Source organism: Leishmania major, chromosome 6 (genome assembly GCF_000002725.2).
Source record: "Leishmania major strain Friedlin complete genome, chromosome 6".
NCBI classification, from domain to species: domain Eukaryota; phylum Euglenozoa; class Kinetoplastea; order Trypanosomatida; family Trypanosomatidae; genus Leishmania; species Leishmania major.
In genome coordinates this window covers 506,317-516,869 of record NC_007247.2, presented here as the reverse complement: position 1 = coordinate 516,869, position 10,553 = coordinate 506,317, and the positions used below count along the sequence as shown (strand labels likewise).

The 10,553-nt window shown below is 54.3% G+C and overlaps 2 protein-coding genes across 2 annotated transcripts; one reads left to right on the top strand and one right to left on the bottom strand.

Moving 5' to 3' along the window:
* Positions 1-2,861: 2,861 nt before the first annotated feature.
* On the bottom strand, positions 2,862-4,790 carry LMJF_06_1300 (conserved hypothetical protein; the record flags this gene model as incomplete). The annotated part of the gene is made up of 1 exon (XM_001680851.1): positions 2,862-4,790. The coding sequence occupies one exon, from the start codon at positions 4,788-4,790 to the stop codon at positions 2,862-2,864; it is 1,929 nt and encodes a 642-aa protein (XP_001680903.1).
* A 4,789-nt stretch (positions 4,791-9,579) lies between these two features.
* LMJF_06_1290 (hypothetical protein) lies at positions 9,580-9,951 on the top strand (the record flags this gene model as incomplete). The annotated part of the gene is made up of 1 exon (XM_001680850.1): positions 9,580-9,951. One exon carries the CDS (start codon positions 9,580-9,582, stop codon positions 9,949-9,951), a length of 372 nt encoding a protein of 123 aa, XP_001680902.1.
* Between the last annotated feature and the right edge of the window lie 602 nt (positions 9,952-10,553).

Below are 10,553 nucleotides of genomic sequence, written 5' to 3'. Positions count from 1 at the left end.
AAACCCTAACCCTAACCCTAACCCTAACCCTAACCCTAACCCTAACCAGTACAGTAGCACACCCGTACACCAGTACAGTAGTACACCGTCACGCACCCGTCCAGGTGGAGAGGGTGTCGCTGTGCAAGGAATCAGTGGAGATATAAACCCTAACCCTAACCCTAACCCTAACCCTAACCCTAACCAGTACAGTAGCACACCCGTACACCAGTACAGTAGTACACCGTCACGCACCCGTCCAGGTGGAGAGGGTGTCGCTGTGCAAGGAATCAGTGGAGATATAAACCCTAACCCTAACCCTAACCCTAACCCTAACCCTAACCCTAACCCTAACCCTAACCCTAACCCTAACCCTAACCCTAACCCTAACCAGTACAGTAGCACACCCCTACACCAGTACACTAGTACACCGTCACGCACCCGTTCAGCTGGAGAGGGTGTCGCGGTGCAACGAATCGGTGGAGAAACAAACTGTAACCCTGGAGCGTACACACGTACGCGGGTCACTGGCAAACATGCTACAGCCGTCGCCATCCAACATCGCAGGAGCAAACAGAGCACTCGACACAGAGCAGCCAGACATTACACTGGGAAGAAGAGGCTGTATTTTCGGAGCCAAAGGACAATGTGGTCTGGTGGCTTGAGGAGGAGGGGATGACTGTCGACCTCGCGCAGTCTCTCACCCGTTTGGGCGATGCCCTCTATCCGTTCCCTCCTTTGGCAATGCAAGGAGCAGGCCACCTCTGAGCTCGCCATAGCGACAAGCCGCTCCGGGCAGAGAAGCGGTTTCAGCAATACCGAGGCCGGGGTGAGGTGGTTAGCGACGTGAGTAAAGCCGAGTACTTCTGCGCGCGGGGCACCGCCCATCGTTTCCAATACCGCTCTTGGCGTGCAAGACTCGTCGTGGTGAGCGCTGCACACGTGCTCAATATCATGAACGGGAGCTTGCGTGTGCTCAAGGTGAGCAACGCCGCCCCGGGTGCAGTGTACGGTCGGTGCTGTGCAGTGTAAAGCAGAGCCAACACGAAAAAGCAAACGAGGGGACGAGAGAAAGGGGAAGGAGATTCTGTGCGCCCATGTACAGCGTGCATTGTGGCAGAGGAACAGGAGACTTTCTTGGCGTGTGCAAGGATGCTCGTGCGTCCTCAGCAGTGAGTAAGGAGGGGCCTTGGTAGTGCGGGGCGGCACTGTTACGCGCGCGCATGCGGTGAGTGTCCATCTGCTATGCGAAAATGAGGCACGCCTCTGTTGGTCTCCCTGTCTGTTTCGTGTCGAAGATTGGTTTTCCGGCGAATCACAAATCACACACGGCAGAGAAGCAGTTTGACGAGAACAGCAAGCAAGAAAAGGAGAGACATCATGCAGTTTCGCTTTTGCCTACATCACGTGCTGATAAACAGTACACGTGCACTACGCATTGGTTTTTCAGAATGAAGGAGCTGGATAGAGGCGCATGTCAGTTCTTGTGCACAATGAGGCACACCTCTGGCACCTGCCTGCCGTTTCAAGCGTACTTTTCGACCCCACACTCACAATCACAAAACAAAGTCACCTACGCCTGTGTGCATGGCTCTCCCCAGGAGCGTAGCCCATTCACATGCATAGGTGAATGCGAGGCTGAGACAAAATGCGAAAAGAGCAAATGGCACGTTGGTCCATTTATGCATGTGGCGTTCTGTTGTCTGTTTTGTCGCTGCGGTAAAAGGAGACAGAACCTATCAATTATCTACTGGGTTCCGGCATAACTGTCAAGTGTGAAGCTGTAGAATACTTGAATCAAGTCTTAGACTGCGCACGCGGGCGTAAGCATCAAGATGCTGTGTGCCCAAGAGAGGTAGTAGTAATAAAGCGCCAATGGAAGCGCTCAGGAGAATAAGCTGAAGCCGAGCAAGGAAACAGCGAAGGTCAATTTTTTGGCTGTTTTGTCGAACTAAGCGTGATAAGTTTGCTCGCAGTGATGTTTGCCTCTGACGTGCTGTTTCCAGCAGGCGCTCTCTTTTCGTATTACTGAGACCAAGAAGGAAAGGATGCCGATCGCTGCTACACACCGACTGCGCAGGAATCGTTTCTACGAATCAGGTTATCAGAGTTCTACAACGAGCGAGCCGAGACTAAGCAAGTGGTAGGCTGTCCAGACTTCATTGCCGGAGAGCGTGCCTGGAAAAGCTGAGGGCCTCAAAGTGAAGAAACAACAGAGCAAAAAGTCACGACGCACACAAGAAGCGAGCGCGGTTATGAGCAACAGCCCGCAAAAAAAGAGGTCGGATTCGGAAAAAGTGTATGTGTCACGAGATGGAGGCTTGAGCGGGCATACGCCACAGCTTTTTTCGAGAGAGCCGCCTGCAGCAGGTGCAGATGATCAGCTGGCGAGAACCGCAGTGCCCATGAGAAAGGCCCTGCCACTGCCGAACTTCGCCATGAGCGCATCGTGCTTCCTCAGCAGCATGGTAGGGAAACCCCCATCCAACAAAAGAGGCCTTCTTTCCATCGCACCCGATGGCGACTGAGCGCAAGCACACACATCTGAACAAAAGACGTAAGAAATGTTGGAAGAAAACAAAACTTTGACGGCGATGCTACCCACTATGGGGTACGACGGGCTCTGGGGAAGAGGCAACCTCAGAGGTCATGGGCGACGGACTAGTACGAATGAGTGCTGCACGAGCAGAGCCACTACGGTCAACAAAGAGGAAAAAAACGCGTAGAAATCTCCCCGCATCTGCAGTGCGTTCGCTGCGATGAAAGCTCTTGCTCACTTTCGCAAGCCCGTCATCTCCCCTTGCTTCTGCAGTCGCAGATGCCGTCCGCGCTGCTATTGTTTTCTTTTCCCCTTCGCCGGCCGTACTTTTGGGGATCAGCTGCTAGCAGCTCTTGCTGTGCTTGAGCATCGTGTTTGTGAAGATCAGGTCGACGACAGTGCCGAGCGTGATGCCGACAGTCGCGTACAGGGCTCCGATGTTCATGCCCATCTCACGGCGGGCCGCCCACACGTCGTTGAGATTGCAGTGAATAGCCTTTATAGCATCGCGCTCCTCTTGGGTGAGGGCAAGCCCAAGAATCTGAGACTGTGGTGCAGCGCTGGCGATATCACTTTGCGAGGGTTTGGGCATGATCTCGCTCACGGGCTTGCCCTCCAGTTTGGCTACCACGAGTGCCGCGCGCTCGTCGGCGGCCTTCTTCCTCAGTTCAGTGTCCTCGGCATATCTGCGCCCACTCACGTCGCGGGCCTTGCTTGTGAGATACGCTTCCACGGCCTCGCGCTCTTCGCGCTCGCGCAACGTCGTGCTCCGCTTCAGGATGAGGTACAACACGTTCACGTACGAGGCACCGCCCATCAACCCAATGAAGATCATCCATGCGAACAGGATGAAGGACAGGCCGACCTGTCGGCTTTTCGTGTTCGACTTGATGTACATAACTCTGGCCTGCACAATCCAGCACACCGCGTTGACAACCTGGATGATCGATATGACGCCCACATACGGGATCTTGACGATCAGCAGCGAGCTGCGCGAGATGAGCACGCCGAGCTGGTAGCAAAACTGGCACACAACGTACGAGTTCTTCACCCAGAAGTTGTCCTTCCACTCCGGCTCACAGTAGAAGCTGAACGGCGCCATCAGCTGCGCAGCGTACTCAGCAATATACACGACAGCGAGGTTGAAGAAGAACCAGGCCATAGTGTTGTGCATGAAGATCAGGTCTGGGCCCACGTCGCGCCACCAGCGTCGCAGCCCGTTGCTCGGCGAGCAGCACCCGCATATAACGCGGCAGCACGGGTAGTACAGGCCGTCGCCCTCCTCAGCGCTGGGCTCGGGCTTGTGTACGACCGGCGACTGGTGCCATGACACGGCGCGGATGTTCATGACCATTTTGATCGTGTAGTCCTCCGACACGCTGACAACGTCGTGTCGAGCAAGCGCCCTTTCGTGCAGCAGGCAGATGTGCGCGTCCTCCTCCCCCTCCGGGCAGTAAAGAATGATATCCTCTCGGTTCCCATTCGTGCGTGTCGCGACAAGTACCTTGCGCGGAGAGACCATGCCTAACATGAAGCACAGCCAGTAGATGATGCATAGAGGTGTGGTCACCAGGAACGTCTGCTGCTGCGTCAAGCCGGCGCTGGTGAGGCCCAAGAAGATGAGCGATGCGGCGACGCCGGAGATGCCTGTGCCGCTGCTCCACGCCCCGACAATCGAGTCGGGGTAGCGCTGTACGAAGGTTAGCATCACGCTCTCGCCATAGGTCGAGGCAGTGCCAAGCAGGACAACGCCAATCAGCATCACAACAAACGCTGACACGTTGTTATATCCTCCGATCGGCGCCGCGAAGCTGACAAAGAAGATGCCTAGCAAAGAGGAGAGAGCCATCGCCGTGATGCGCACATTGTACGACACACGGGTCGCAATGAACATGTTCAGTACGCGGGCGAAGATGCCGAAAAAGATGTTCGCCCACGTGATAAGGGCGACAAGTTTCTTGAGGCCGTAGCCCTCCGCAAGGCTTGCGGCAGCCGACATGATGAGGCAGTAGTGGAAGTTGTTGATGAAGCCCACCAGCCACAGGAAGACGCTGTTGCGGATGATCGTGCGCTTGAACAGACGGTGTACAGTCGCAGCGTCGCGCTTGTAGCGGTCACTCTCCTCGATACCGCTGGGCTCATTCTGCGAGAGTGAAATGGACGGGTTGTCCACTACGCCGTCTTTCCGCAAGTCTTCAGTGACCACACCCGCAACGGCGTCCACTTCGACGCCCTCCCGGCCAGGCTCACCCTTCCCATCAACGCCACGCATCAATCACGTGTGGTGGGCAGGAGTTGCGCAGCTTGCTACTGTGGAGAGACAGCAACAGGAAGTGCGGAAATGGTGCGGTGCTATTAGCAATGCATAGAGTGTCGGCCGTGCGTGGATACTCTTCTGACTGAGAGGGAAAGCTGAGGAAGCCTTTCGGCGTGTGTGGTAAGTATAAGAGAAAGGGGTACAGGATGAGGGAAAGTGACTGATACATCAAAGAGAGATCCTCAACAAAGTGTCCATTCGGCGGTACGACATGAGTTGAACGCCACGCCACCCGGCCATGTCACAAGCCCCGTCAGCTGGTGCAAAGTATCCGTGGAGACGCGGGACAGCAACGCGTCAACGCAATCATCTCAGTACAGCCCCTGCCTCAAACGCCACCGACCCGCCTCGCGGGTCGCTTCGTGGTGCATCCCCCCCTCACGGTGGCACTCAGACCCCCCACACGAGCAGACAGTTTGAGAGTCGGGTGGGTGGTGTTCAGGTCACGCTGACGCTCTGCTCATCAGACGAATGGCACAGGCGTGTCCACTGCCGCAGGCAACGCCAACGCAACACTATCCACCATCTGAGCGCCTGCATTAGTGGCGATACATCGCTCTGACATCACCACGCCCTAGGTGCCTGATGCTGTCACCACCAGAAGTGGCTGTGCACTGGCTGGGATAGAAAAGCTGCCTGGCTTTCTACATAGACTAAGGCACTGGGCACCGGTGCCACGCACTGAGGTGTCCCCCTACATCAGGAGCAAAATGACGCAGAAGAGTATCCGTGGTGCATGTCACAAAGGCATCTTTTGTCTTTTTCTCGGTGTAGTAGCTCGATGCAATGCCTACACAGAAAGTCGCTAAACTCGCACGTCCAAGAGGTATCGGGGCGCTTGCGCTCTGACTTCTTTCACATTCTGAGTGGTTACAGGGGAAATTCTCCTGATGCAGGCAACTGATCCGGGCTTTTGCATCTAGACTTTGAACACGCAGGGCATAGTGAGCAAACAGAAAAATGGTGGAAGTGAGGTCGGCGAAGGGAAAGAAAAACGCGTTGCTGTAACGCGCCAGTGCATTGCTCATTTGCGATAGAGACTGAACGGAAAGTAATACAACTCTTGAAAGCGAACACACTGAAGGTTAACACCCGCAACCGAAGGCCAATATAAAACTGAGAGAGTGAGTTAAGTCCAGGTGAAAAACGGACCGCAGCTTAACAACCCAGCACTTCCCAAGCGTTCACAGCAACAGGTTCGTGCTAGCTGCAGTGCGACGCCCCGATGTATAGCTATCTCTCTACCGAGTACCTTAGAGAGTCTTCTGTACAGGATGGCCATCGCATCGCTTGCAGAAGCGCGTATCGCACGTAATCTTCATGGGACTCTTCGTGAATTGTTTTGCGCACGTGCAGCAAATGAAGTGTACGTCCTTCTCTGCATCTGGAGCCAGTGAGCTCCAGGATAATTGGGCCTCTTCGTGTTGTGCGCGATGTGCAGACGGCCTCCGATGCAGTACACGGCAAAATGGAAAGAGCACAGCAAAGCTGCGGAACCTACGCTGACGTACAGTAGCGCAGCGAAAAATGCAAAACAGGAAGCGTTATCGTGAGCAACACAGAAGAATGGTAAGGACAGTGGAGCAACTTTTTGGTTGATTCCTGTGTAGTTGTTGTTTTTTTTCCATCTTCCTGATTAGCAAACGTTGCGGAAAAGGAAAAAAGGGGGCAACACCGAGCACGTAACAAACGCATTGGGGTGGCATGATGTATCCCCTGAGTGATGTGAGACCAGTCCACACACAAACGGGAGAAGTGCGACTGCATCGCAAACGCGGTTGCGAAACTCACAGCTTGAAAGACAGCCGTGCAGAATGCAGGCGAGACACATGCGCTGCAGCGAACAACAGCCCTGCTTCACGAGGAAAATCAATGAGAAAAGTGATCGTGGGCAGTCGATTCGACAGGAAGCGAATTTAGAGTTGCTGGAACAACTGGCAAAAGTGAGCACGAACGCAAATCGTGTATCCTCGGTGAGCTGCCTCAAGGTCCGTGAAATTGATCACCGAATCGACTTGGATCGTCAGAGCATGAAACGCCACTACCCTAGGCGGAGAAAAACGAAACAAGCGAATCACATAGGCTATCATCCAGGTGTTGCAGAGTATTGTAGATGCTGAGACCCGATGTGTCTTCCACTTCGCTGAATCAGGTCACCAGAGGTTTCGGATTGGAAACCTCACGGAGAAGTGGCAGGTCCACCAGCTCTGTGCGCCACGAAGCATTCAGTTCTTAGGGCAAAGAACGATTTCGCAGCACTACTCCGTTCCACACGCCTTTATCCGATATATACTAAAATGACGGGGCTGTAGTGCGTCAGCAAGGGTGCATGAAGTGAGCCTGCCCTTCGCAGTTTGTCAGTTGAAGTTCTCCCAGCGTCGGTCAACAGCCCAGTCCGACCACGGTGGTCAAACGGCCGCCCATAGCATCGATGCAGAGCAGATGAGGTGCCCTCTGCGGTGGAGTGAGCGAGGTCAAAAGCTGGCGTCACAGAACAGCACTACTTTCCCGCGTTCCTTATGAAGCGCCTGCGAGGACGTTGCGCAGCCCACTCCACACAGCGCCGACCCTCCGCAGCAACGGGGCTTCAACAAGAAAGAGAGCGCGGGGAAGCGACACAGTGGAAATGCCGTACACATCGAGCGCTCGGCAGCGCGACAAGTCGACAACATACAAACAACTATTGGCACCCATATCCAGAGACGGTAGCTGAGCAGCCACGGCGAAGCGGACCTCGTCGACGGATCCTATGTTGTTGTGAGTGTGAAATTTCCTCAAGATGTGGTGGGCTGCAGCAGAGCGGTAAATGGACAACATCAAAGGGATCCCGGTGCAGCTCCCGAAGCGCTGCATAGGCCTCTCAGACGGAAAAGAGGTTGGGAAACGCAGTACCAGAGGGCATCAAATGGCGAACGGAGCAGTAAAACGTTGTCGTGAGTGCGCAACGAAAAAACATGCAACCTCTGAGCGGCGCCCATCAACGCGTGACGGTAGAGGAGCAGCGAGCACGATACACCACCTCCTTTCACGAGATCGAGGTAGACATGCATTACGTGCCCGCAGAGCACCGCTGGCAACGGGATGCAGAGGAGTTATGGGTCTAGCGTGGCGCTGTGCCCTCTGTCCAAAGTGATGACTGTTGTTTCGTCACCCATTTGCAGCTGTACGGCGACTTTGTTGAAAGTGCCGGTCCTACGCATCTCTGCGTAAACAAGTCGTCTGAGGTGAGAAGCCATGGGGGCAAGAGGGCAGTCGTTGCCACAGAAGCTTGCAATATGCACGAGCGGGCCATCAGTCGGCGGAGGGGCAAGCTGCAATCTGCACCGTCGCCGGTGCATCACGTGAGCATTGGATGTTTCGCTCTTTGGGCTGCGGTGAAGGCTATGCAGACGCTGCCGAAGGGATGTTGCGCGACGCGGAAGGTGAGTGGCGTCTCCACCGCTACGTTCTGTGGAACCTCAGTAATTATCATGCGAAAGCTGCCTGCCGCTGTTGCTGTTAAAAGTGTGGAGATGAACTGCAGCAAAGAAGGGTGCTACTGGCTGCTCTGGCGCTCAGACAAAAAGCGCTACAGTAAAATAGAGTGACACTGAGGTCGAAGAGTGGGTGCAGGAAACAAAGCAAAACACTAAAGGGCCGATACACAGGCTCAAATGAGTTTCTTGATCCTGCGCCAGTGTCTCTCAGGCTAGCACCACGCTTCTCGGTGCGTCCGGAACGGTGCACGTCTGACGCCGCACTGGCACTGCAGTCAGAGTTCCTTGTTGCACATGGGGTAAAACGGACCGCCGCTACTTTTTGGTGCGTAGCTGCTACGCTGTTTATCGCCTCCCTGTCGCTCTCCCCCGGCAAGATTTGCGGAGGCAAGGGCACGGTTGTCTCAGCTGGTGGAAAACAAATACGAGGCAACTTGTAAAACAGGGGGGGGGTGAGGCACCGTTGAAGTCGCATGGGTTGAGCGCCGTTTCCGAGCGCAGCGACAGACAGCCAATAACCGCGTTGCGCAAGGGATTCGGATTGAATTCTTCCTAACGGAATCTACCTGACGGCCTCTATTTCGGGGTAGAGAGTTTTGACTGGATCACTTGATCTTGTTCAAGCGCATCTTGGAAACCGGGCTTCTTTTCTGTTTCGCGTGCTTTTCGCTCCTGTTCTGCAATATGGCCAGTCAATCGGAAGTAGTCTTGGCGAGCTAGCAAATTCAAATAGGGGGCAAGCGGCGCGCAAGCTCTTTGTCTTTTCACCTTTGTATCACCGATTCTTCTGTCACGATAGAGGTGCGCCGAAGGGAATGGTAATCAGTCATGCAATTATCGGGGCTCTGTGTAAGCGGGAATCATTGTGTACGTTTCTTTCTCGTTTACGGCTCGCAACCTCTGCGTGCATTTCTCTCGCACCCGTGCACCATGATCCATGTGACCTGAAATGAGGAAAAGACAACAGAAAAGGGCGACATGCTGGCTGCGAATTCGACACGCCTTGGGAGCAAGAGCTGATCCGAGTATCGTCGCAGTGGCTGTCTCGACAACGCAGGGCAAATGGGCGTGTGGATGCGTTCCGCTCTTGTGCCCGTTGCGGCCTCTCATCTATCTCTCCTTTTTTGTATTCAACTCTCATCTGGTTCTCCATTGGTCAATGAGCGACGCGATTGTCTTTTCCTTTCTGCGTAGGCAGTTTTCAACTTTATAAGTCAGCCAACTGTTGTGCAACCAACAAACCCAACATAACCTGTAAACATTACACCATGCAGTATGTTGCCGAGCCCTCCTCCATCCGCGTTTATTACCGCGGAAACAAGTACGATGTTCCGCTGGAGTTTGCAACTCGCATGCATCCAGGTGGCAGCAGCATTCTGATGCGGTATAAGGACTGCGACATCACAAAGGACTTTGAGAAGATGAACCACTCCGTCGATGCGGCGGTAATTCTGAATGAGTGGTTGGTTGATGGCAAACATTTCCCTGAAGCCTACAAGTCCGCGTCATCCTGCAAGGCTGGAGAGGATGATGAAAGTCAGCAGAAAAAGGAGTATGATAAGTCGAAGCGCTGGAACCGCTTTCTCATCGCATTCGGAATCGCTTCGATTGTAACTGCAGTGGAAATGCGCAAGCACTGAAGGAAGAGTAAAATGTGTGAACAGCGCGTTCAGGTTTGAATTTTTTTTTCTTTCGAAATATTTTCTCCGTGCCACTCCCTTTCCTTTCAGTGATTCTGGGGTCGCAGCATTTTTTTGAATTTCTTCAGTGCTTCCCTTCATGATGGTGGACACCTGTGCATGGTGCTAGGACGAAGCATTGACGGTATTGGTAAGTCAGAGCGGTTCAGTGCAACTGATGTCGGCCGCCAGGTACCGGATGGCGTTGCATCGCAGCCACCTGCAACAGTGAACGCGCGCCCGCGTCATCTACATGACAGCCGAAGCGGCCGCGTGACTCGAACGTATCCCACTCCCCGTTCTTCACAGCACTCACTGTTTGTGTGGCGGGGAGCCTGAGAGCTGCTCCCGGGCGGGGATGCACCACGATGGCGGGCCTACGAGGGAGGTCTGCAGATTTGGGGGCAGGGGCCGTGCTGAGATGATGGAGTCGGTGCATTGCTGTATCGCCTGTGCCTACGGCGGTTGCGCACCAATAGGTTGGTGTTTGACAGGCTGGGTAGAGTGGAGTCCACCTCATGTTGTACCGCAAAAGGAGCATGATACCGAAGAAAACGAACGCA